General features: G+C 44.2%; 1 protein-coding gene across 1 annotated transcript in view; it reads right to left on the bottom strand.

Moving 5' to 3' along the window:
• The window catches only part of IQCH (IQ motif containing H), a 176506-nt gene that overhangs the window by 5599 nt on the left and 143647 nt on the right, over positions 1–27260 (bottom strand). Inside the window, exons 17-19 of the mRNA XM_046653366.1 lie at positions 15897–16067; positions 6901–7023; positions 1953–2014 (exon numbers count right to left, since the gene is read on the bottom strand). Of these exons, the coding sequence (XP_046509322.1) occupies positions 1953–2014; positions 6901–7023; positions 15897–16067 (356 nt within the window). The remainder of the gene's footprint in view (positions 1–1952; positions 2015–6900; positions 7024–15896; positions 16068–27260) is intronic.

The raw sequence follows: 27260 nt of genomic DNA, 5'->3' as shown, positions 1-27260 counted from the left end.
CTGGCTGGCGTTTCCATTGGGTCAGGGTGGGAGTAGAAGTCTTCCTAGGCCCAAAGACAGGAGGCCAGGGCTCTTTGTCCTGCCACTCACTGATGGTGTGACTTTGAGGAGAGTTACTTAAGCTCTTTGGGTCTTTATTTCTTTTTCTCCGAAATGAAGGACTTGAACTAGATCAGTGTTTTCCAACTTCAAGTTACATTCCCCAAATCCAAGGACTGCCCATCCCTACCCCTTATAGCTAATGAACATTAGCATCTCTTCTTTTCAGAGAATGAATGATAGCCAAAGGCAATTTCAGAGTCGATAATTTTTAACAATGATTTGTATTTTACTGCTACAGGGTCAGTATGTATTAGATCCTGGATGCTTATTAAAACAGCAGATTCCTGGGCTCTACCCCAGATCAATGAAATCCGAATTTGGGTTTGGGACAAGGAATGTGTAGTTTCACCAAGCCTCTCAGGTGATTCTTATATATACTAAAGATTGAGAGCCATACTTAAAAAATATATACAGATGTGTGTGTGCGTGTGTGTGTGTTTGTGTTTGTATGATCTGGGTCCACACATGGATTCAAGCCCCTGTCACCATCCCTCATCAGCCTCCTGGGGTCCATGGTTCCCAGGTTGGGAAGCAAGAGACTGAATGAACTCTAAGTCCTCTTCCTATTAATTAAATCTTATCTAGAATTTCCTTCATTTTCCCTTCCTTGAAATTTCTCCTCAAATTCCACTATTCCCAGGAATACCCCAATATAAACAGAGTCAGTATGAAGTTATCCCAGCAAAGCCAAACCACAAAATTCTGGTCTGTAAAGTCATCCCCTCTTGGAACCCTCATCTTTCCTAAAGATATGGCCAACTAACGTTCTTCACCGGATGTGACCTGATTGCAATAAAGCCACACCAAGCCCAGCCATCTCATGAAAAGCCTCTCCTTAAAGCTCCAGAGAAAATCAAGCAACACGAAGAAGAGAAGTATATATTTGCTCATCTTTTCTTTTTCAATACACTGTAGCTGTTATAAGGAAGAGAAATATAGGGTAGAAACAGTTTCCCAATTTAGGATGACTTAAAGGTACCAAATAACCATATTCTAAGACATGAGTAAGACACAGTTCAGGGCTGTGGCTCTAAAGGTTTGAGTCCTAGGTGAGGAGACAATTTTGCCAGTTCTCCAAAGTGCCCTGGAGAGAAATTTGGGGGAAACAGGGCAGCATAGAGAAAGCTCCCAATGCTGCTCGCAAGATTTTTCTTAGCATGAATGTATCTTAAAAAGACTGTCAGGGGGCTGGCCCCGTGGCCGAGTGGTTAAGTTCGCGCGCTCCGCTGCAGGCGACCCAGTGTTTCGTTGGTTCGAATCCTGGGCGCGGACATGGCACTGCTCATCAAACCATGCTGAGGCAGCGTTCCACATGCCACAACTAGAAGGACCCACAACGAAGAATATACAACTATGTACCAGGGGGCTTTGGGGAGAAAAAGGAAAAAAAAATAAAATCTTTAAAAAAAAAAAAAAAAAAAAGACTGTCAGGGCTGAAACCGGACCTGAGGAGGGGCTACAGACCCTGCCTTTTGGGGAGCATCTTGCCAAGTCACCAGAGCACTTTTTTAAGCATTCCAGAATGACAACTGCCCTTCCACAATCAGGACATCTGAGCTGGTTCCTCATCAGTCAGATTGTTGTGCCTTGTATGTGTATGTGTTTGAGTGTAATATGTGGTTCAAACTAGTCTCTTACCATCCATTTTGGATAATTAATCCATTATATTTATGAACTCCCACTGACACATCTAAAGTCATTTTATGAAATACTTGACGATCCACATAAAACAAGACAGACTTCTGTTAAATCAGCATGCTGATTAAAATGCAGGAGGAGCATCATTCTTCTTGGTTGTTATAGTCTATTTTCTTAGCTTATTACATCTCATAGACACACTTCATACTCACAACATTCCAAACTTGTCTCTCTTCAGGTGTTCGTATAATATAAAAACAGTTCCTTGTCTTTCCTACAAAATTTGAATGGGGAGAAAAGAAATAGCATATTATGTTGGAAGCAAAGTAGAGAAAATGTTCTATACTAAGACCACTGAGACTGTTTGAATTGAAGTGTACCGCTACCTACAAATATTGTGAGAAACACATTTGGAAAGGCTGCCTCCAGAATATGGAATAGATGTGTTCTAGGACAGTTTTTTTTTAAAAAAATTAAGATATAGTTTACATATAACATTGAGATATAATTTACATATAATAAGTTTAAGGTCTACATTTGATTTATATATTTATATATTGCAATATGATTATCACTGTAGTTTTAGCTAAGACCTTTATCACATCACAAAATTACCATTTCGTTTTTGTGGTGAGAACATTTAAGATCTAGTTTCTTAGCAATTTTGAATATATAAGACAGTATAATCACTGTGCTGTGCATTAGATCTCCAGAACTTATTCATCTTCTAGTTGCAAGTTGGTACCCTTTGACCCACATCTCCCCAATTCCCCCAACCCCTGTCCCTGGTAACCATCATTCTACTCTCTGTTTCGACGAGTTTGGTTTTTTAGGTTGCACCATGTAAGTGATATTATAGAGTATTTGTCTTTGTCTGGCTTATCTCACTTAGCATAATGCACTCAAGGTCCATCTGTCTTGTTGCAATTGGCAGGATTTCCTTCTTTCTCATGGCTGAATAATATTCCATTGTGTGTATATATATCACATCTTTATCCATTCATCTGTAGATGGACACTTAGGTTGCTTTCATATCTTGGCTATTGTGAATAATGATTAAACGAATGTGGGGGTATAGATATCTCTTCAAGATGGTGATTTTGTTTCCTTTGGATATCTACCCAAAAGTAGGATGGCTGGATCATATGGTGGTTGTATTTTTAATTTTTTGAGGAACCTCCATACTATTTTTCATAGTGGCTGTACCAGTTTACATTCCCACTAGCAGTGCACAAGGGTTCCCTTTTCTCCACATCCTGCCAACACTTGTTATCTCTTGTCCAGGACTAGGTGTTTTTTGAAGTCTGAGCCTCAGAACTGCATTCAGAATCATCTAGTGTGTGTATTAAAAAGCCATTTTTCAAAATCTTTTTTTTTGTTTGCTGGGAAAGATTCGCCCTTAGCTAACATCTGTTGCCAATCTTCATCTGTCTCTCTTTTTCTTTTTCCTCCCTAAAGTCCCAGTACATGTTTGTATATTCTAGTTCTAAGTGCTTCTAGTTCTTCCATGTGAGCCACCACCACAGCATGGCTACTGACAGATGAGTGGTGTGGTTCCATGCCTGAGAACTGAACCCAGGCCACCAAAGTGGAGCATGCTGAACTTTAATTGCTAGGCCATCAGGGCTGGCTCTAAAAAGGCATTTTCATGGCCATTGTCCAAGCTCAGGATCTTTGGGAGGGAATCTGCCTTTTAGCTCACTTCCTGGGTGATTCTCATGCACATCAAAATTTGAAACCACTGCTCTAACAGCAATGGATTAAAAAATCCGGAAAATAATTTGTTATTTGGAAAATAATTTGTCCTCCAATGGAAAACTATGTGTTGTCTAAACCACACTCTATTGCCCTGATTCCATGGGAGATATTTATCAACTCTCTAAGTCGTAGGTGACTGAGAGAGAAGCAAATTCTGTCCAGTCTGGTAGAGGTTGAATTGATTTTCCTCTCCTGTTCCCCTGCTGGAAAAACCAGTTTTGCCTCCATTTGCTTGTTCCTTTCAATATTCCTGATCTATAAAGATGTTTGTTTTTTTGGATTCTTTTTTGTACTGGTTATAACACCTGCCTAATTCTTCTCTGTTAAATAAAATCTTTATCACGTGTTTAACTTTGTATCTGTATGAGAGGCATGATTTTATCCTTTTTTGAAAATTATCTTTTAACAGTTTTCTCCAAATAAAACATTAACATTAGAGTTGTCTCATAGTGGAAATGGCTGCCCTGTGAAGTTGTGAACTCCTCATCACTGAAAGGACAAAAAGAAAACTGCATTTTGGGGATTTGGTAAAAAATATCACATGCCAGAATTTGGAGTGCTCATGACTCCCCATTTTATTAGGAAATCTGGGCATGGGACAGACACTGGACCAGAACAGTGGCTCTCAATGCAGGCTGCACGTTAGAATTATCTGAGTGCTTCAAAAGATATAATGCCTCGGCTCCATCCCCAGAAATACTGATTTAATTGGTCCAGGGTGGGCTCTGGGTGCCATGCTGAGCCATAGTGGAGCTTGAGGAAAAAGAAAAAATCAGTATGTTTTTATTTAAAAATTTGATATTTTGTTCATCGTGGATTTTTTGCAATAATTCTTATTTTTAACATATTGCATAACAATATTATTTACCTTTATTACTGAGGATTTTTTTTGTGCTCCCTTAAATTTTGTGCTCTGGCTAAGTGCCTCACTTTCCTCACCCTAATCCCAGCCCTGCCTGGGCATCTGTACTTTTTAAAGCTCCTCACTCAAGTCATTCTAATGGGCAGCTGGGGTTGAGAACCACTGACTAGTTGATCTGCAAGGTATCTTGCATCCTTTACGTGATGTCCAATATGGAAGCATAATTCCATCATGTGCCTGGAAGGAAGAGAATCTGAGTATTTGTGAAAAGCTCTAGTGATTGCCACCATGCAATATCCTGGCCTGAGGAAATGATCGCTGGTGGTTTTGGAGCTATTTGGGACCATGGCACACTGTTCATGTATGTGTGAGACCAGCCCTGCCCCACACTGTCACAAGCAGTAAACATGACACTTCTCTCCATATGGCTTTCATTACAACTTCATTTCATTAGGAAATCAGTGGGGGTATTTTGTAGCATTACAGAAATACCAGGAATGAGACCCACCAAGTTGGTTACAAACTCAGCAATGCTTCCTTCCACTATTCAGCAAGGAAAAATAAACTCACAGGGTGATCTCATTTCCCTTTTTTTCCCCCTGTGATTTTGGACAAGAAATATCATTTGAAATTCTGTGATAATGATGGGAAGAAAAACATGTTGAGAATAAGGACTTTTGAGGATTCTTCTTTTGGTAGCATTGATAATGATGTATTGTTAACGTTGCTTCTTTTTCTGGAAAGAGCATCCACATTAAATTCGACCAAGAGTGGGAGCGGGGGCAGAGGTTACACTGGAATTAGGGCAATTGATCTTTTTTTTAGATTCAGCACAACCCAAGGAGGCAATAAAATTTTAGGGAAATTAATTGCTAAGCACATCTTTTTTTTTTTCTTTTGTAAGAAAATACAGAGAGATAGTCATGGGGGCTATGGAGAAGTTTGTGTTGCTTCAGCTGAAGAATACATAAGAAGTATTCATAATAAGAATACATAAGAAGTATTTGAAATGGATTGAAGAATTCTTGGACTTGATTGGTAATAATATTTTAGAAATATATATGGAAGAGGTATAGCCCTTCGGGGGAAAAAGGCATATGGGGGATGCCTTGGTGTAAGAGAAAGAATCGTGTTTGACTTTATGGACAATTACAGAGTCAGGCAGTCTACAAAATGCCTTGGGAAAGTGCTTAGACCCTTTAAGCCTAAATTCCTCCCCCGTGATATGGTAGAAATATTAGCTTCTTACAGGAGTGATATGAAGAATAAAGAGTTGGTGAAGTGATAGTGCTTAGCTCATACTGGGTGCTCTGTAAACACTGGTTCATCAGCTGCCTCTCCAAGAAAAGGTAATTAAAAGAACAAGTGGAGAGTTCTGACCTGGGATGGACGCCAGGGTCTGAAGAGATGGGAACCCATCTCAGGAAAACTAAAGCAAGGATATTGTTGGAGAATTTCCAAATTTTCCAAGTAGTCACATGGTTCCTTCTTCTCACTTCAGATTTTTATGACTCTGTCTGTTCTTCTCTCTTCTTCCACTTCTGTTTATTATTTGGTCTCTTTCTTTCTTTCTGTTTATCCCCTCCTCTGCCCCCTGCCTCCCCTTTTACGGATTCTTTTAGTCTCTGGAGTTTATCTCTCTCTTTTCTTCTGTTACTTTTTCATCTTCATATAGTTCTATCACCCCATTACCTACAATCCATATTTCTCTTTCTTCCCTATTTCACCTTTCTTACTTTATAAGTTGTTTAGCATAGGCAACCTGGAGGCAGAGCCTGTTAAACTATGCTAGTTATGTCTTTGGTGCCTCTCTGTCTGTCCCTTTCTGTAGCTCTCACCCTCAGGCGAACTGCTCCCAAATTCCTATGTTGAAACCCTAACTCCTCATGTGACTATCTTGGAAATAGAAGTGATTTTAAGGAAGTAACTTTTAAGGAAGTGATTAAGGTTAAGTGAGGTCATAAGGTTGGAGCCCTTTTCCAGTAGAACCCGTGTCCTTATAAGAGAGGTTACGGAGACACCAGAGATCTCTTTCTCTCCGCCATGTTAGGACACAGCAGAAAAGCAGTCATCCTCAAGCCAGGAAGAGAGTTCTCACCGACCTGGCTGGCACCTTCCCCTTGGACTTCCAGCCTCCAGAGCTGTGAGAAAGGAATTTGTGTTGTTTAAGCCCCCCAGTCTGGTGTTTTGTTATGGCAGCCTGAGCAGAATAAGGCTGTTCACTGATAAGCAGCTTCAGGTGGGGTCAGGAAGCTCAGGGCCTGCTTCAAGACAAGAGATGGTCCCCCAAATGCCTCCTAAATCTGCCTGACCAAGGTGGGTCTGCAAGTCTGGGGACAGAGCTCAACTTCCCAGGACCAAATGCCACCCACTGTGGAGCTGCCCTTCCACCCTTCCCCGAGCACACTCAGCCCTCCTCTGACTGCACGCCAAACTAACGCTTAAAGAATATCTGTTTGAAGGGGCACCAAACTATTAGCTGCCTAGATCATCCGCAGGCCTGTATTTGGTCCAGTCCTGGCCAGCTGTACCCTTCATACCTCAATGTCATAGCCGATGCCGTGGGCCTTACACATCTGGAGAAAAACATAGTGGAAAACCAGTGAGAGATTGTTGTGCTTCAGCTGGGTGCTCATCATTGCATAGCGGCTGGCTGCCAGCGACTGGAAAAGACCACAACTGAACGTCAGACTCTTTAGACAAATAAGCTTTCAATTTTAGAATTGTTGTGGATTAACAGAAAATTTGCAGAGATAATACTGAGAGTTCCTGTATACCCCTCACCCCATTTGCCTATTGTTAACCTCTTACATTGATGCGTATACTTGTTACAACTAAGGAACCCAGTTGCTACATTGCTATCGAAGTCCGTGCTTTATTTGGATTTCATTGAGTTTTTCCTGATTCCCATTTTCTGTCCCAGGATCCCGTCCAGAATACCACATTATACTTAGTCATCTTGTCTCCTTGGGCCCCTCTTGGCTGTGACAGTTTCTCAGTCTTTCCTTGTTTTTCCTGATCTTGACTGTTTTGAGGAGTACTGATCAGGTATTTTGTAGAATGCCCCTCAATTTGAGTTTGTTTGATATTTTTCTCACGTGTATTTGAGAAGAGGCCTACATCAGTGAACTGCCATTTTCATCACCTGGTATCAAGGGTACATCTATCAGCCTGACTTATCGCTGATGCTGCCCACCTTGATCACCTGGCCAAGGTCATTCTTGCCAGGTTTCTCACTGTAAGGATATTTCCCCCTTCCCATACTGCACTCCTTGGCAGCAAGTCACTAAGTGTAGTCCACCTCTTGAGGGGACCAATGTTAGAATTTTGACTCCAGCTGCTTTCTTAGTTTGGGAAACTGCTATTCTGTATCTTGCCTGCCTATCAGTGGGAGCTATCCCAAAGAGACTGGTTATAGTAGCTTAAAGTATTTCAATAATGATATCACCTAAAAAATTTAAATTTAATATGTGCAAAAGAAAGCATTGGATCCTGGCAGTTTTGTATCATGTCCTTTGTGAGATGTGCTATTTGCCTTTTACAATCACCTTTGTTTGTCCTTGGATAACTGGGAATTTGGAGAACTGCACATAGAGCCATGGCCAAGCTTAGAGCATAGAAAATGAAGGTGCCTGGCCCAGATTCTGAACTTCGGGAGCCCTCAAGTGCTGGGCAACCAGGTGTCTGCCCTTGTGCAGTGACTAGGAGCAGGAGAAGAAAAAGGAGGTGCCGCCGGTCCACAGCTGGCTGCAAGGATCTTATAATGACCCAAGACTGTCTATTGTGAGACATCAGGCTTACTCTCCATCTCTGAGATAACACAGGGGAACTGGGGCTGACTGAGTGCCCAGTGGAGAATGAACATCCTTTCCCCGCCTGCACAACACACGCACGCGCGTGCGAACACACACACACGCTCAGATTTCAGGTTCACCTTTTGTGACATATTTCTTCCACATATTGTGTCTTTTCCTTCCACACTTACATAAAGTACTGTATCTGACAGTCACGTTATCAGTACTATTAATTAAGCCTGCTCTTCCCACGTGTAAGCAGAGTCCACATCTACAAAAATGTTAGGCTCCCGCAGGCTAATGCCTCTTGAGTTGCACACCTCCATTAGTATTGTTCCATCTGTAACCGTTGAGAATTTTATTTTTACAAAAGAAAAACTATTTGACCCCCAAATGCCCCGCAGCTGTCCTTTGTTATCACCCCGACCTGTCATGAATTGTTACCCTGGCTGTCTCCCTTGCATGACTGGGGTTTCCTGAGGGTAGGCACTGTTCGCTTTCTGAATCCCCAGCCTGGACGTGATGCTAACACAGGACAGGCATTCGGTGTTTCTTGAATGAAAGAAAGAATGGATACATGACACAGAGTAAGTAGATAGCACTTCCATCTGACTCGAGACTCTTCAAAGGATATAATTCAGGGGACTTCCAGTCAATGAGGGCTTTGGGGCAGCAGCAGATGATTCATAAAGCACAGAGGACAGTCACACCATCCCTAGAGAATGACAACCCAGGACAATCATTCCAGGCCTTGCCCCCAGAGGATATCTTTTGGAGGACAGTGTAACTCTGGTGGGCTTGGCAGAAATTATTGGTGGGATGACAAGAACTGGCTAAGAGACGTTCTGGCTCAGCTCTTTAGTCAGTCTGGAGGGGCGTGGCCACCAGGCCTGCTCCTCCTGCCATGCTAGACTGTGCCACGCTCCTACCTTCACGAGGAAGGCCCAGGAGCCTGAGTTTTTGTACATGGAAATGAACTGTAAATACTCTGGAATTCCATTGTGGTTACTGAGCATGTAATTGCATAGTAATTACAATGAATTCACAAGATAATTCCAAGGTTATTTTTGTCTTTTAAACTTGTCTTATGCTGCCATGGTATATAAACTAGCAAACCCAAGAGCAGGCCCCAGTGAGCGAGGGAGAGAGATAGGCAGGCATCTGGTCGCAGGATCCAGCTCAGTGCTATGTATCTTGGCTCCAAAGCTGGGCAGAAGAGCTCCCTGTCCAGTATTACTGGACGGCAAGTAAGGACGGGCTATCCTGGGGTTTCTTCCTCTCTACAGAGACAGATGCAATTCTCCCTCCTGCCAGAGCTGGGCTTGTGATTCATGAAGAATCTGAAGGAAAAGCCAGGATATTTGGTCCATGTCTCCTAGCTATGTCTTTTCCATTACTTTCACCATCCTACTCCAGACCTTTATGGCCTGGAGAGCTGCCTCTCCTTCTGCCTGGGAGATGGAGATGCAAACAGAATTCTGTAGTGGGAAGGTTATATGGAGTCAGAAAGACTGAGGTTCAGAACTGACTAGGCCACTCACTGTACATGTGATCTGACTATGTCCTTTAAGTTCTCTGACTCCTGATGATTAGATAAGCACCTACCACGGCACGTGGCACCTGACACGTGGTAGTTACTCGTGTTGCTCTTTCTTTGAAAGCATCTCCAGGGCCTGGAGCATTTTGGACCAGCACTAAAGGTAATTTCCCAGGCTGTTCCTTCCCTGACTGGTCCCTGGGATTCTGAGCATTACCACCAGATTGATCGTTTCCCAAACTCAGGTTAGTCAACGCTCGGAGCTCTTCAGGGTCTCATCCTTGCCTTCAAGATGAAATCCAGACACGTGGCTTGGCAGGCAGACTCTCCCAAACCTGCTCAGTGGACTGCTCCAACCGCTTCTCTCACTACTCGCTTCCCAGATTCTCTGCCCCAGCCCAGCTGGTTCGTTGCCATCTCCTGACAGACCACGAGCTCCCTTCAGCCTCTGCCCTTCTCCTGGAGGAGGTCTCCCTCTCCTCACTATGTACTGACTGCCATGGTCTTTAAGGACAGACAAAGTTCTGTGTTCTTAGTAAAGTGTCCCCTGTCCCTGCCAGTCCACACTCATTTCTCCTAAGAGCTCCAGCAGCAGGTTGCGTGGCTGTCACTCAAAGGGCACTGAAATGCGGCCTTGCGGTTTCTCCTTGTGAATGTGCTATTTTTACATTTCTTTTCAACTCCTTGAGGACAGGGACTTTGCCAAATGTCTTTGTATCCTTGGTGCTTGGTGAAATTCCTGGCATATATTAAGTGCTTAATAAATGGGTTATAATAATGCCAATAAAGGTGAACATACATGGTTCACCTACTTGTTTTTTGTCTTAACCAACTCCATGGATGCTACCAGAAAAAACTGTCACTAATGCAGGGTTGTCTTCCAGCCTGATAGCACAAGTGACAGGATCATCATGAAGATTAAATGAATATGTAAAGACCTTGGAACAGTGTCTGGCACAGAGTATGCACTCACAAACTGTTAGCTCTTATTATCATTTGTTAAACTAAATAATTTCACAAATAAAGTAAATAATTTAAAGTAAAAACTGACCAACCAACCAATAAATCTTTTCATTTGAAAGGGGCTTGAATCAGAAGGCCTGGGCTTTGCTCCTCACTTAACTTTATGACCTTGGGCAGCTCACTTAACTTTGCATAGCCTCAGTTTCCTGATCTATAAAATGGGTATGATAATCCCCGTCTCATCTATTTCTTGGGGTTGTCATGGGGACCAAATAAGCTCATGTCCATTGAGAATATAACTGTATAAGTATTATACAAAAATAGAAAACATCATTTTTAAAAGGTTCACTTGTGTAATCAACTCTCTTCTCATGCTGTACATTCTATTTAGATTGCCAAGGAAATCACAAGCTAAATGGATTTTGCAGCATCAGAAGACTCCTCCACGACCATCTGGTCTGTTCAGTGCTCACTGAGTCTCAGCTGAGCTCAGAGGAGATGAGAAGCCAGTGGATAATGGCAATATGCCTGGAAACAACCTCATCACACAGGGAGGTGAAGGTGCCTGTGGAAGAGGAGCTTTCTCTAGGGCCTCAACCAGAGACTTCTTCCAGAATGAGGCTCTACTCTGGGGTCGGATCATTGGATAGTGCAATGGTCAGACACACAGGCTTTAAAGTCTGACAAACCTGGGGTGACATCCTGGCTTCCCTACTTGCTTGCTGAGTGACCTTCCATAAGTTGCTTAACATCTCTTAACCTCAGTCTTCTTATCTAAAAACAAGCATAATAACAGCACTTGCCTAATATAGTGGATTGTATAAAGATTCACGTAAAGCACTTAGATGAAATACCTGATGTGGAGTAAGCCTCAATGCATTTGGATGTTATTATCATGTTATTAAATGCATTATAGTTATCTGCTGGCCTGTCTGTGTCCTTTGATAAACTTGGAGCTCTGTGCTTACTCATCCTCATGTCCTCTGTGCTTGGTCGAGAGCCTGGGATAAAGCAGGTGTTGAGTTAATACCTGCGGAATTTGCTTCTTCTTGGTTTTTGCTGAAAGTATTTACTGATGGCTAAGGTGACAGCTGATGAGGACTTAGGATATGACCTGTCACAACAATATTACTCCCTTCTAAAAGATTATGCAAGAAAAAGACCTTTTCTTGCAGAAAAGGGAGGGATGGGCCCTTCCTGTGTCCCTCAGAGGAAATGCCCCCACCCCTAGCACCACGCTGCACATGAGGCTGCTGGGCCAGGCTTGGTACAGACCCCGTTCCAGAGGCCCCATAAAGTCAAATCCCTCAAGAGACCTTGGGGGTCATTTAGCCCTCCCTTATTTTACAAATGAGGAAACTGAGGCAGAGAGAGGTCTAGAATTCATGATCCCTGACTTCCAGACCAGTGCTCTTCACTCCAAATTCCCACCGGCCACATTTGGAATGTGCGGGAATTTCAGAGGTTCGCCTTTTCTAGTAAAACAAGGGGGAAAAAAGAGAAGACAAAATATTATCGGTAGAATTCTGGTCTTATTAAACTACCTATCTAAATCACAGTCTAACAAGAATGCTTCCAGCCAAATAAAGGAAGCTCGAAATACTCCTTTTCACTGGAGAATATAATTTTGCTTCAGCCACAATTTAAATTGATTTAGTTCTGAGCACCAGCACTTGAAGTGTGGAGCATATTCTATTTTCGCCATGATACTTGTTTTGACAGTGATGCATTTCCGTTGACATAGTTGAAATCCTTATGTAATAAATCTCTGCCTGAAAATTAATCATGTTTATAATATTCTGAGAATTAATAACACCCATTGCTCAAATCATTAACTTAAAAAAGGAGCTTCCAAAATCTGTTCTCAGCAGTGAGGGACCACAAATAAATGAATGTTTGATAAAATAATCCAAGTATCAGTTTAACAAGCGTAAACTTGACTGTGGTTGCAATAACACAGAACAATTGTTTAAGGGTTGGCAGAGGCTGATGAGGTTCTTATTTCAGTTACGAAGCAGGCATCCAGATGCATAATGAACTGCTCTCTGAATTATTAATGTGTTGCTTATTTAGCCTCATCTGTCTAGAAGATAATGTATCCTAACTCTAATGAGTGATTGGTTTTGTACATAATTACAGTAGCAGCAGTAGCGGGAAAATGTGTGCCTTCAAAGAAGAGTTCTAAAAATAAAGTCATCACATAAACTCTGTTGTTGCTGCATTCTATCAAAATCAAACCCGAAGCGTTTGAGAATCCATAATAAATTACAGGAGACAGAATCATTATTAACATCATAATTTAACACAAAAGGTTTTACTTAATCATTCATTATAGATCATGTGCTGTTAAAATGCTTATAAATGACTTGGGTTGTTTTAAGATGTTTGCAAAGAGGGTCCCTTTTGGCTGCTTACCAACCGTGACGCGGGGGGTCCACAAAGAGAGGAGGAGTGAGACGGGTAGAAAAGGGTAACAATTTATGCCCATTCTGACAGAACATTAATTAAAAGTTAAAAAGTCGTTAGGTGACTCCTTTTCATTTCTAAAACACGCATGTCTGGGACTCACCCGGTCTTGTATCTGCCTTCACGCAGTTATTTGTGGTGGACACTGGATCAGAAGCCTGTGCACCTGGTCTGACTGGGTCTAAATGACAGGTGTTTGCCACCTGTTTCTGATATGTGACAACGGCTCTTTTTAGAGTCCAGAAAAGTTTTTGCTTTCCCCCTGCATAGCATATTATATAAGGGAATAGGCCCAAACTGGACGCATTTTATAGGCATTAGTTCTGAAAGCTCCCTCATTACCATCGTGGTTTCATCTGTGCGTTTCCTTTTTCTTCAGTCTTCAAAGGGGGCTGTCAACTGACTGATCCTAAACCTGACGGCATCGCAGTCTGTTCACACTTGTTCAGGAAGCTTCAGTTTGGTTGTAAATTGTACCGTGTGTGCAAATGTGCATGCTTCTTTTAAAAATCGCCTATCGCCTGTGTACACATGCACAGCAGCACCAGGATGAGACCATCAACTTATCTTTCTAAAACCAAAACCAATTTATCCCCACATCAGAAAACCTACATAGCTTTTATTCCGTGATTGTGTAGATACTTGAATTATGGATGACCATAATGCTTCCTTTTTGCGTGCAGGCAACTCCTAAAAGTGTTTAAGACTCTAGATCACAGGAGAATGCTCGTATGTTACCTCTGGCTAGGATTGAAACCTAGAAGCGAGATGAGGAAAGTGCGAGAGTGTCTCTCTGATGCAGAGCACAACCTCTGCTTCCCGCCTTCTGAAGCAACACGCTCAAGCGCAGCCAATAGTCTTTGGCAGTCTTCTGCTGGATACTAACTCAGCTTCCTTTTCGAAATGGCACAGAGTTAGGTTCTCTAGGCCAGAAGGACTCCATTTTTGTTCCTGTCCCTCCCTCTAGTATTGAACTTAGGGTCCTGCAGGTTCCTTTGGTGAGGACGGAGGCCACAGGTACGGTCGGACCTGGGAAATTCCCAGCGAGGTTCTGGGATCTAATTAAAAGAGGTCTGTTTCTCCTCCTGAGTCCAACTCTGCTTCTCTTCTTAATAAGCAAAGAGATTTAGGGGGTTCCCATGAGCAAGGGTACCTCACAGGATAAGCGGATTGAGGAGGAGAAGGAGGCTGCTGCCTGAGACCCCGAGACGTCTGGCACTCTCTCCAGGTTACCCTTCCAAGTGTTCACTGAGTTCCTACCAAGGCAAGTGACTGTGGGGACCCTGGGCAAAGTCAAAGATTTTTTAAAAAATTTTTTTACTTGAGGAAGATTGTCCCTGAGCTAACATCTGTGCCAATCTTCCTCTATTTTGTAGGTGGGACGCCACAGCGTGGCTTGACGAATGGTGTATAGGTCTGCACCCGGGATCCGAATCTGCCAGCCCCGGGCTGCCAGAGTGGAGCATGCAAACTTAATCACTACACCACCAGGCCATCCCCCTAAACAAGAATTCTTGAAATCCAGAAGCATCTCTTGGACCCAAAGAGGCCCGGGAGAGAGACAGGAGATACTGCTCTGAAAAGATGTCTCTAGGGCACCCGTGTGGGAGCCCCATTAACCACTGGAATTCCTCTTTTATCTGTTTGATATATTTGGATCTCAAGCAGAGCTTCACTTGCACAAAGGGCTTGAAGCCCACTATTGTAGGAGAAGGCAGAGGAAACCCACTGGCTGTCAGAGCAGCTGTGGCCAGAGAGCCCCAATCTGCTCTCACATCCCACCTACCCTAAGGGCCATCTGGTCCTCTTGACCTTTGTTCTCCTTCCCCAACCTAGCCCACTGTCCCCACGGACAGCCCCCTTTGTCACCCGGGGTTCTGAGCTTGGTAAACCTCAACGGGCGCCAGGAGTGCTGGCCTCAGCCACCCTAGCGATGGGGCTAGTGATGAGATGGGAGGTTGGGGCCTGGGAAGCTGGGATTTTCCTGAAGATGACAGATGATTTCAAAATTGTAAGTAGGGCAGCGATATGCTCAGATTTTCTTTTCGCCCGTGACCACCTTGACTGTGTGTGGTTAGGCCGAGGGGAGAGAGCGGGGCAGAGAATCTTGGCGAGGAGCTATCATAATACCGGTATGAGATGATGAAAGCCGAAACTCAGGCAGAGTCTTTGTGGAGGGAGAGGAGGGGTCTGAGTTGAGGCATCTCAGCAGCTCGCGTCAGCGTGAGCTGGTTGCTGACTGGATGTGGAATAGGGGGTGTGGGGGTGTCTGACCAGCCTCTGGCCTGACCCCCCAAGAGGAAGTCTAAGGAGAGGAGAGATGATAAATTCAGTTTGGAATAGTGTGACCCTGAGGACTCTAGGCAGAAAAGTTCTGTAGAATATTGGATCTAGGTAGCTGAAGCTCAAAAAAGAGATTGGGGCTAGAACTCTATGGGTTTTGTCAGAAGGTGCTGGTAACTGAAGCAGTGGGTGTAGATATACCTGCCCAGGGAAGTGAGTTGAGGACTGAGGGAAACACCCAAACAGATTTGCCCTGGAAAACCCCGTGCTCTTTCACCTTTCCACACATTGCTTCCTCTTTCTGGAATGCCCTCTCCCCTTTCCTCTGACCAATACATTCGTATTCCAGAAACCCATTTCTGAGAGGGTAAGTGACTTGCCTGAGGGTCTTTCTTCCTTCTGTACTCAGAGCCTGGCACGCAGCCCGGGCTCAGAAAGTGGCGGCTGAGTGTTGCCGAACACCATAGAGAATCAGGCGGCGTCTGGTGCTTACCGGCACTGATGGGGCATTAAGGCGTCTCGTTTTCTTCTCTTTCTTGGGGACAAAGCGGGGCACGTTAAGAGTGCTTAGACTGCAATCCAGATGGCCGTTGGTCAGGTATAAGGTGAGCTGAGTCAGGGCCAGCTGGTCACTGTAGGAGAGCTTGAGGCCTGTCGCCCACACCTGGTGAAACAGGAGCCGTAGAAGTGAGGCTGAGATGAGCAATCGGGAGAGAAAGGCTCAGCCTCCCGGGACGAGACCAAACCACACCAGACCCAACTAAACCAGTGAACACGTGACTGAATGGAATAGATGTTTTTGCTTCTGTCTCTCCTTCATTCAGCTGAAGGGTGGAGCCCCCAGTCTGATTCTCAACAGAAGATTCAAGGTTCCTGTGGGAAGTTACACAAACGCAAACACCTAGCCAAGATAGTCTAATGGAGGCAGCGGTTCTGAAAGGTTTATGTTGACTCTGATTTTTCTGCCTGTGGTTTGCCGTTTCTAAGACGGTCAGGGCAATGTTTTCTACTGAGAAAAATGAGGCTGGACAGGAGCTTCAGAGGGCAGGAGACTAAAGGGAGCAGACAGAGACGGGGAGAATGAGTAATTATGAGAAAAGGGCAATTTGCCCTGATTTCAGAAAAAGCAGTGCCAGCTGGCCTCCCTGGGCCTCTCAGTGATTCTTAAGGAAACCTGTGGTTGGCCTGTAAGTCTGAGCTGTACCACCATTTTGCTAGGAGAGTGCAGGAAAGTCTCTTCACTACCCCCACGATGTCACAGTATCCTCAACTGGGAAGCAGTGAAAACTCCCACCCCGGCTGAATCACAGCGTTATTAGAGGAATATGATGGTGCAATGAAAATTAAAATGCTTTGAAAAATAGACATATGTGAGCAATCAGCTACAGAAAGCTAATAGGTAACTGAGTAATGTCCATCAATTCCTTTGACACATGTTTCCTGAGGATCTACTGTGTGCTAAACTGGCGATGGCAAAAGTGGGTCATGTGCCACCTCTCCCCTCTCCTGCGGCAGACCATCCTTAATTGCGCACGTCACCCCCATCCCTACACTGAATCCAGCAGCACCCCAGAATCCTCCTTGGTTCAATGCTCAAGGTGTATTATTATGCTAGTCACGCAAGTGTCTAAGATAAATAGGCTCAGGTCCTGCCATCAAGAAGGGGAAGACAAATACATACGTATTCAATTAATTACAACACAATGTAATACATGATATAATAAAGGGACGGAACAAAGTACTGCTGAAGCAGAAAGAAAGGACAGACTGAGTTTGTCTAGTGAAGTCAGGGCTGCATCACGAACAAGGTGACATTTGAGCTTTGACAAGCAACACAAACGTGATTGGCTCCCACGTATCAAGTACTTGCTTCACAAACACCTCAGATCTTTACAATAACCTAAAAATAAACATCGTAGATGAAGAAACAGAGGTTCAGAGAGGTACCCAAGTCCATAGAGCCAGGAAGTGGTCATGTTGGGATTTGAATCTAGTGCTGCCTGGCTCCAAGTCCACCCTCTTCCCATTCCCTGATGGAGGAGATGGCACTGCTCCTGGCCCGGCCATTCCTTACCCTGTACCAGTTCCCAGTCAAATTAAAAGCTCAAGTTGCAGAGAATCAAAACACTTTCTTGTTTAATATAATCCACGCCGTGGAAACGTCTTGTGGAGAAAACATGAAGTATTGTATTTCTGGAGTATGCTGTAATTAGCAGTAATGCATTTTCACTGTAGGAAGTTGGAAACTAACACATTTTTGTGAAGACTTGATTAAACATTTTTTTCGTCTTAGAAGGCCTACATCTGCCCCATACACCAACTCGGTATGTTAAAATACATAATATATCTGCCCTAGAGTGGACTCCTCTCAAACAAATCTAGCAGTGAGTGACTTGAGTAAGCATTGACTGTAAATGGCATCATTATAAGGATATTAAGAGGTCAAACTGTCAGGGCCCCTTGCTAAACTGAAGCTAATTTCAGGAGTCATATTCGCACAGTAATGCCCTTTTATAATAGCAAATAAATCACATTTGCAACAATTGTTAAAAACTAACTGCCAAGTATCTGTTGCAGTTGTAAACATCCTATTTGTCAACTTAAATATTTCCTGCTGTATGGCATGAAATGCAAATCAGATGGAGAGAGCTACTTTTCCTTAACACGAGAAAGTGAACTTTGCTATTCTTGCGCGTCAGGCTTGGTTTTTTTTCCAAGAGCCTCTATTTTGATGTTTTAATGTTCTCGATCAAAGGGAAATGTATCTAACACCCATTTTTAATATTTATGCTAATAACATTAATGTTTTGGTGATCAGGATTTTAATGGGAAGGCAGCACAGCGTAGGGGAAAGAGAGAACTGAGGAGGCGCACAGCCTAAATCTGGCCCTCAAGTAGTGTGAACTTGAATGAGTTATTTAAACTCCTTCAATCTCAGGATCCTCAAGCGTAAAAGGAGCAAATGATAATACCTACCAAAGATTTTGAAAACAAAATAAAATAAATACACATGAAATTGCCTTACAAATGATAAAGTTCTATGCGAATGTTATTTATGATTACTAAGCATTTCCTTTTAGAGGAGTGGGATCTTAGGACACACATTTTCAGTCGCCGATGCAGCTATTATTAGATTGCCCCACATCATACCTGTTTTCCCCATTCATAATCGTTGTCTTCAACCTCACAACACCCCAATCCTGTAGGTGGTTAGCTTTGGGCAATGCTGGTATTACTCTATCTCCATTTGACCGACGAAGGTACTGAGATGGAAAAGTGGCTTCCTGGTTTGCCTAAGATCATAGAGCACAGGCCAGAACTCTGGTCTTTCCAGAGCAGAAGAACTTTGCTTCCCCAGGCTGCCCTACCCCCTCGGTTCACAAAAGAAATAGTAGAACAAATTTCTTTCAGCCTTTTCCTCAGCAGCAGGCTTGCCTGAATGGCTCAGATAATTGTTCTGTTCTCCATCTGGTTTCTCCATTGAAGACACCGCCTGCAGCATGCTTGCTTTGTGTACAGGGGTTCCTGTCCCCCCTCTGGACCGGCAGCCCTTTAGGGGAGGCTGCTGTCTTTGTCTTCCCGCAGCCCCGTGTCTGGGGCAGGGCTCGGCTCGCAGCAGGGCACCTCCGATGCTTCCCTCCTCTGCAGCCTTTCCGGAACAGGGTCTAGGTGGGTCTCTTGAAGCTGGTTTCAGATTCAAATGCAGCAAATATTCCTTGAGCATCCCCCCTGTGCCAGCCCCATGCCTTCACACAGGGTCTCGTTTAATCCTATTCTTGCTTTTGGACTTGGATGCTAACTTGAGAACCTAATCTTTCTCTGTGCTGGCTACCCCCATCACCATTTAGATGAGCGACGATGAAGCTTGTACAGAGGCACTCTGAGTGGGCATGGAGAGAAGTGGATGGATTTTTAAATGTCTAGGAGGTGGCTTTGACATGACTTGCAGGACTTGTAACGACTAGCTTGACAGGTTAATTGATTAGATGTGAGGGCGAGGGAAAACATCACTGAAGGTTAGTGCTCGAAAGACTCTTAAAAATCGCCTAATACAATCAGTTTGCTTTAGAAGTGGAGCAACTCTGGTGGAGAGGGAAGTGGTCTGCCCTATGTTACAGAGCCAGGTATCAAAGGGGTGGGATGAGGAACCAAGGTGTCCCAGCTCCTAGTCATAAATCACTTGTGGATAGTTCTTTGACCGATTGATGATATTTGAAAATTATTTTATCAAAAATGGCTAGAATACTAAAGAGATTTACATCAAGGCCTTAAGAAGCACAAGCAAGACCAAAATATTCATCTCAGCATTACTTGTAATAATGAAAAATTGCAGCTTTCCAACATTTGGACCTTGGTTAAAAAGAGGACACATGCAAGGGATGGAATAGTCTGTGATATTGTCACTAAAGATAATGATTGTGAATAACTTTTGATGAGGTAGGAAGATACTCAAAACAGCAAGAACAGGATATAAAGTCCTGTAGGCCTTATGACTTCAGCTTTGCAAAACTAATACTATACATGGAAAAGACTAGATGAGAATATAACCAAATGTTAACAGTTGGTTGCTACTACTAGCAGAATTATGGTAAGTGCAATTGTACACAGACTTTCATGTATATTCTAGATTGGCACTATCTAATATGGTAGCCACTAGCCACTTGTGGCTCTTGAGCACTTGAAATGTGGCTGTTTCAAATTGAGATGTCTAGTAACACCAGATTTTGGAGACTTTGGGGGTCAAAAAGAACATGAAATATTTCATTAATAATATTTTATACTGATTACATGCTGAATGATAATAGTTTGATTATGTTGGGTTAAATAAAACACATTATTAAAGTTGTGTGCATCCTTTTTTGGTTACATTTTAAAATGAGGCTACTAGAAAGTTAAAAATTATGCATGTGGCTTACATTCTATTTCTATCGGATTAGTTGCAAAACGGTCTGTTGCAACTTCAGCAGGGGCGGGGCCAGTAGGGGTGGGGCGGGGGACTTGCTGCAGAGGCCCCAGCTCTCCACCGTCCTGACTCGCATTGCGCGGGAAGCCCTGCGCACTGCAGCTGTGTCGGAGTCCTGGGGCAGAGTGGGCGCAACCCAGGCAGAAGGGAAGCCGAGAAACTGCAGCCACCTCACCGACCTTTAAAGTATCTGAGAACCAGAAGACAGGGTCAGGCAGAGGCGAGCTTGCCCAGAATTGTTCTGTTCCCAGGCTCTGGGTCCTGTTTGGGCTGCAAGCTTTGGGATGAAAAGGTAGATATGCTTCTATATGGGGAGGTGTGGGAGGGAGGCCAGGACTGAGCCCTTTTTGCCTTAGGTGTTCTAGGCAGATGGAGGCGCCTGCTCACCCCTGCTGCGTTGGCCTGGTTCCTGTGACAGGCAGGATGGATTGGTGACAAAGCATGCAGATGTGGGCAGATGTGCTGGAGCTCTGCATTCTGTGGCTGCCTCCAAGTGCAAATAAAGTTCTGTAGCAAAGAGTTCGGTCTTGCCAACCTACTCTTATGGGCATCAGGGTAGGTATGGGACTGAGAGATGAGTTTATAGAGCAAAAAACATTCGTTGAAGATGCATAGAATTTCATAGATGTTTTACAGACCCATCTCTGGGTTTTCTTTTCTTCTTCATCATCATCATCTTTTTTTCTTTCTGGTAAGGAGAAGAACCCAAGGCTCCAGAAGGATGCCTGACCTGCTAAAGGCCCAGATCTGGGTACCAGGGTCTGAGACAAATATCCGTGATGCTCAGCAAGTCACCTCTCTGGGCCACACTTTCCTTGACTAAGCACTGGAGATAATGGTCCTGGTGGACCTTCCCTCGGTGGCTTCCAGATGTGTCTATGGAGCTAACTGGGGATTGTGCAGATTCCTCACTCAGGGAGAAGTTTCTAAAAGGCACATCCTCCAACCAAGGCAACTGAGAGATGCAGCACTGAGAATTCACTCCCCACAGGGACGGCATCAGAGTGCGGAGTGTGACACACAGCCCGCCGTCCTCCGCTCCCATCTTGGCTGAGGGAAGTGTGCACCACCTCCCTGCCGGTGTTCGTATCTTTATTGACTGTCCCGGTCGGATAGGAAACCAACACGGGACCACTTGATTCTTCCTAGAGCGAGACCAAACCCTCAGTCCTGGGTCCCCACAGCTGTGGCTAAGCTGTAGAGGCCAGGCCACCCGCCCAGCAACTCTGCTTGCTGAGCAATGCAGCCATAGGTAGGCCAAGGTTCCCTCTGTCCTTATTGGTTTGGCTGAATACAGACTCGAGGGCTTTTTTCCCACTTGCAACTGTGGAGGCGGGGCATCCATTGGAAAGCGTTGAGCAGAGGACTGCCATGATCTAACTTATATTTCTAAAGGGACACTCTGGTTGTGGTGGGTGGAAGAGCCCGTGAGGGGGCAAGGATGGAAAAGGGAGGCCAGTTCACGGCTATTGCAGTAATCCAGGTGAGAGAGAACGGTGGTCGGGCCAGCATGCTAACAGTACAGAGTAAGAGAAGTAGCCATTTTATAGACATATTTCAAAACTAGAACCTAAAGGACTTACTGATGGGTTGGATGCAGGGTGTGAGAGAAAGAGAGGAGTCAGGATGTCTCCAAGACTTTTGCCCTGAAAAAATGGAAGGATGGTACTACCATTTATTGACAGGGGCAGACTGCAGGATGAATAGTTTAAAGGGTACAATCAAGATTTCAGGTTTGGGCCTGTCAAGTTGGAAATGCCTTTGTGGAATGAAGTTCTAGAGGGTGGCCTAAGATCTCAGGCATCTTGTCTCCTCTCTCAGCTGTGAAATCGGGAGGGTGTGCTTGACTGGGTTGGAGGGATGAAGCAGAATCAGTCCCTGGTAGGGAGGCCTCTTTTCCTCTGCTGTCACTTTTGAGCCTTGGGCTCAAGGCTCTCCTTGGCTGGGGAGAAGTGAGGTCTGTAGGACCTGAGGCCTTCGCTAAGGGACATGCTTCTCACTATGTCTAGGCCAAGACGAAATAAGGTTGAGAAGGACAGGGGCAGATTGGCAGAGAAAAAGAAGTGACAGCAGCTTGGGGGTAATGGGGACTGAAGACCTTGTGCCTTGAGGGAGGTCAGTGGCTTCGCTGAAATAGAAAGAGCACTGGATCAGAGTCACAGGACCTCGCCGGGCGCGTCAGCCTTGCCCTTTACTGTCTCTGTGATCCTAACTTCCTTCTCCTCTCTGAGCCTCAGGTTCCTTGTCTATAAGCACAGACCTATCTGTGATGGTCTCCGCCTAGGACCCCAGCTGCTTCTTCCCTGTGTGACTGCCAGGAGCAGAGTCTGGGGGGGGGGTCGCGGGGGCGGGGGGGGGGGGCGGGGGGACTCGTATGCTTGGCTCTTGACTTCGGCATTTTGCCATCTTCTCAAAGACGGGGTGCACATTCACCTCTTCTCAGGTGCTGTTTCAAAACGGGCTCCAGAATTCCAGCTATCACACAGAGAACATACTTCCATAGGCAGCTAAGAAGCGATAATTCTTCCCATTTTGATTATCACCAGACAGTACAGAGCTCTTCATTGTGGTAAACAACACACTCGATACTTAATTTTAAAGAAGGTGATAGACTGGACTGTAAGAGTTTTCAGTTAGCAAAATATTAATGTGATTATGATATTTGGTAAGAATGGTTTGTATTACATAAAAAAAATCAATAGACAGGCAGAGGGGACTGTTGCCTCTTGGCATGTTGCCACCTAGTGGCGGCTGCTGGGATAGCCCAGTCCGCGGGAGAGGAGAAGGGCTGTTGCCGCCGTATGGGGCAGTCACCTGGGCCCTGATCAGCAACTGAGACTCTCAGCATTCATCTTGGAGGTCATTCCCTCTGTTTCTATTAATCCTATTTGTCCTTCTGGGCACGATTTAAATCACAGCTGCACGAGGCTGTCTCTGAGCGACTAGAGCATCCATTCTCTGTACCACCCACCCTGGACTCTGCCTTATGTGAGCCTTTGGAGTCTGGGGCCATGCCTAGGGCCTCCACAATTTTCAAAGGCCTTCAAAATGTTTGGCTTCTGAACAAAAAATGTGACTGGCTCCCAAATATGAAAAGCAAACCTCAAAATAACAATAAAAAATGTTTAAAAAGTATTAAAAATTTTGATATGTCAGTTAAATGCCACACAACTCTTACACGGTTATGTCTAAATCACATTTCCATGACAGTGAATTTTAATACTTTAGATTCTCTAAAACTAAAAATACTCAGGGACCAGGGAGGTCTTAAAGAGTCCTGTTCTGGCCAACTTCAGACCTCCCTCATTCCACCTCCTCATTTTACGGACGAGGACCCTGAGAGGTGAACTCACTTGCCCAGGTCCCACAATTAGGGGAAGAGCTGGGATCAAAGCCCAAGTTTCCTGACTCCTGGTCCAGCTCTTTCCATGACACCGAATTACCAGCATCAATAGCCCGATTTCTTTCTAGTACCAGAAGCTTCTCTGTGACTTTGGAAATTCTTTCAAGATATGTAGAAACTACATTCAAAATTAAGTTGGGGATACAATATGAAAAATATTGAAATTTAAACCTGCATCAGCAGCTGTTGCATTTGTTTTTCACTTTTACAAAAAAACCCCACAAATCTTTTAATATACTTTTGCTTTCTTGGCTTCCTTTCCAAGTTTCTCCCACTACCTCTATACATTTATGATCATCTATTACTTTCTAGACTGATGGCCTAACTGACGTTATTTGTATTCTTAAGGTACAGAATGACACACTCACTTCTTTTTTATCATGCATTTTTGGAAGCCCACTTATTTTGACATTAAGCACTAAACTGTAAAAAACATGAAAACCCAATATTTATAACCTATTGCAGGTTTCTAGGACTAGTAATTATAGATGCTTCTTCTATGGCAATTCAATCTAATAATCCCATGCTGTCGATAGTTATTCTCCTTTAGTTTTCACGCTATACACGTCATGGCTGGGGAACGATCTGCTTGGTTGAGAAGTGTTCCTTTAAAGCTACTACAAATAATCTCCAAAAGGCTTTTGTGTGAATTTTCAAAGCAGAAAGCTCTTGCTCTGTGGCTCCCGTTGGGAGGTTCCTGTGCCCAGTCCTTGCGGACGTGGAGACTCACATGCAAAGTGCGATGAGGCCGAGTGCGCGGCACTGGCCCCCTCCGTGCGATGAGTTAGCAGAGTCTGCCTTTCCCCCCCAGCTTCCTTCACAGCTCCAGTAAACAAGAATTTTTATAAAGAACAGCCTCAGTTGTAGAATATGTAGGCGGGAAACATGGGCTATCAGAGCTGTGGCCTTGAAGTTGGTCTAGTTCAGCCAGGAAATCTGGTCAAGAGCAGAGTTCAGACCAGAGCTCAGAGCTCTTGATCTCAAGTCCAAGGCATGTTTGTTTACACTTGGGAAATTCCCAGAGACGAGAATGAGACCGAGAGCAGGGACTTTTCTTATTCATCTCTGCATCCTGCACAATGCCTAGCACAGCACTCCTGATATTAGTGGGTGCAATAAATCTTTGTTGGATGATTCAATTAAATAACATAAGGAAAAAAGTGTTCCCTTTAAAACACAGGCAGGAGAGATACCACTTCACACCCGCAAGGATGGCTGAAATAAAAAAGACATTAATAAGTATTGGCAAAGCTAGGGAGAAATTGGAACCCTCATACATTGCTAGTGAGGCTGTAAAATGGTGCAGCCACTTTAAAAAACAGTTTGGCAGTTCCTTAAAAAGTTAAACTTTGAGTTGCCATATGACCTATCACTTCTACTTCTAGGTATACAACCAAGAGAAATGAGACGTGTTCACCCAAAAACTTGTACATGAGTGTTCACAGCAGTATTATTCATAACAGTCAAAAAGTGGAAGTAACCCAAGTGTCCATCAACTGATGAATAAACAAAATGTGGGCTATCCATACTATGGAATATTATTCAGCCGTTAAAAGGAATGAAGCACTGATACATGTGACAACATGGATGAACCTTGAAAAGGGTATGATAAAAGTGAAAGAAGCCAGTGACAAAAGACCACCTATTATGTGATCCCATTTATATGAAATGTCCAGAATAGGGAAAGCCACAGGGGCAGAAAATGTTTTCCAGTGGCTGAGGGAAAAAGGGTATGGGGAATGAATTCTAATGGGTAAAGAGTTTCTTTTTAGTGTAAGGGAAATGATCTAAAATTAGTCAATGGTGATGATTGCATAACTCTGTGAATATACTAAAACTCATGAAGTATATGCTTTAAAGGGGTGAATTTTATGGTATGTGATACTTCAGTGAAGCTGTTACACACACACACACACACACACACACACACACACACACACCAATCCCTGGGAAACCCATTTTAGGAAGGACACCCACACGATTTGTATGGCCACTTTTTTGAATCTAGTTGAGTGTGTAAATAACGACTGAATGAGGCAGCCTGTGATAAACCACCTCCCAAAGTGCCCTCTGAATTTATTCTAAGTATTCTTCAAGTCTATACCTTAAAAAGCTTTTTCATATGTGGGTGAAAAATACCTGCTACAGACACTAACGCAAACTAGTGGCCAGCGAGGTTAACACCTGGGGCTCAGCAAGCAGTCCCGGGCTGGAAGGGATAACATGTTAGCATGTGTCAAAAAGACTCAATTGGCTCTGAGGACACAGCGTTGCTTTCCTAAAAGGCAGTAAGTGCACTTGCTCCTACTTCCCATGGCGGGCTTTCACTTTCTATCAGCTCCGGGAGCGAGCAGGCCTGGGCATGGTCAAATCCAGAAGACAGGCAGGACTGGTCAGGCAAGGGGGCACTTGACACAGCACAGCTTTGTCCTAGACATGTCCACTTCCCCTCTTGCCTCCTGTTGCTCGTTCCAGGGGCCTCCCAGAATCTCTGCCTGCCTTCTGTGGTCGGGGCTCCCGCAAACCCTATGCGCTCCAAGGGACACCTCCTCGTCCCCACCAAGTTAATCCAATAAATCCTGACTAATCCTGACAGTTGAGGGCTGAGTGCCAGGTAACACGTTTGTCATAATGGAACCTTTTGGATTTGGCTGAGAGATATATCTAGATTCCAGGACTTTGCCTTTGTTGTCTACAGACTCTGGTGTTTGAAAGATCAGCACCCTATCAGGCCCACAGGCCATCTTTTTTGACAGCAGCAACATTTAAAAGCTGCCTATTTGACCACGTGGAGGACAGACTCCAGGGAGACGTGGGGCAGAAGAGAGGAAGGGAAAGCAATGCATGTTAAGGGTCGATTATGTACAAGGCTCTCTGGAATTTTCTCATGTCATCCTCACAAGACCCTTGTGAGGCAGATATTGACACTCCCATTTTACAGAAGTGGAAGTGGAGCTCAAAGAACCCAGAAACGTGCCTGGGTTCCACAGCTAAGCAACAGGGCTCAGATTAAGATCCAGGTTTGCCTAACTCTGAAGTCCAGGTTTTCTCTCCTGTGCTCAGTCGTGGAGATTCCTCTCCACCTGGCAAGGGGAACACGTGCTTGGCAGGACTCGAGAGAGCGCCGTGATGCTGCAGCCACATCCAGAAGCTGCACCACTTGCTAGCTGGTTCCGAAGCCAGAGCAAGGCCTGTGGTTTCCTGTGGGGCTTTGGACAAGTCACTTAAGATCTTTCTGCCTCACCTTCCCCATTGTTTGTCCGTAAAGCACTTTGAGAGCTTATAATAAAAGGGCTGTATAAAGACAAAGAAATATTGAGACATTTGTGGAGAAATCCAAAAAGAACACACATAAAGAACTAAGTACTCTAGTGAGGGCTAGGAATGTGGCACGATCCGGGAAGACCAACTTTCCCAAGAAGTGAACCCATTCCATTTATTTATTTGCAAGGTCTTGGAATAGCAGGGCAACACAATGGATCTGATGTTTA

The sequence above is a fragment of the Equus quagga genome, chromosome 2 (assembly GCF_021613505.1).
Source record: "Equus quagga isolate Etosha38 chromosome 2, UCLA_HA_Equagga_1.0, whole genome shotgun sequence".
In the NCBI taxonomy this organism is placed as follows: domain Eukaryota; kingdom Metazoa; phylum Chordata; class Mammalia; order Perissodactyla; family Equidae; genus Equus; species Equus quagga.
This window is presented reverse-complemented; position numbering and strand designations above follow the sequence as displayed.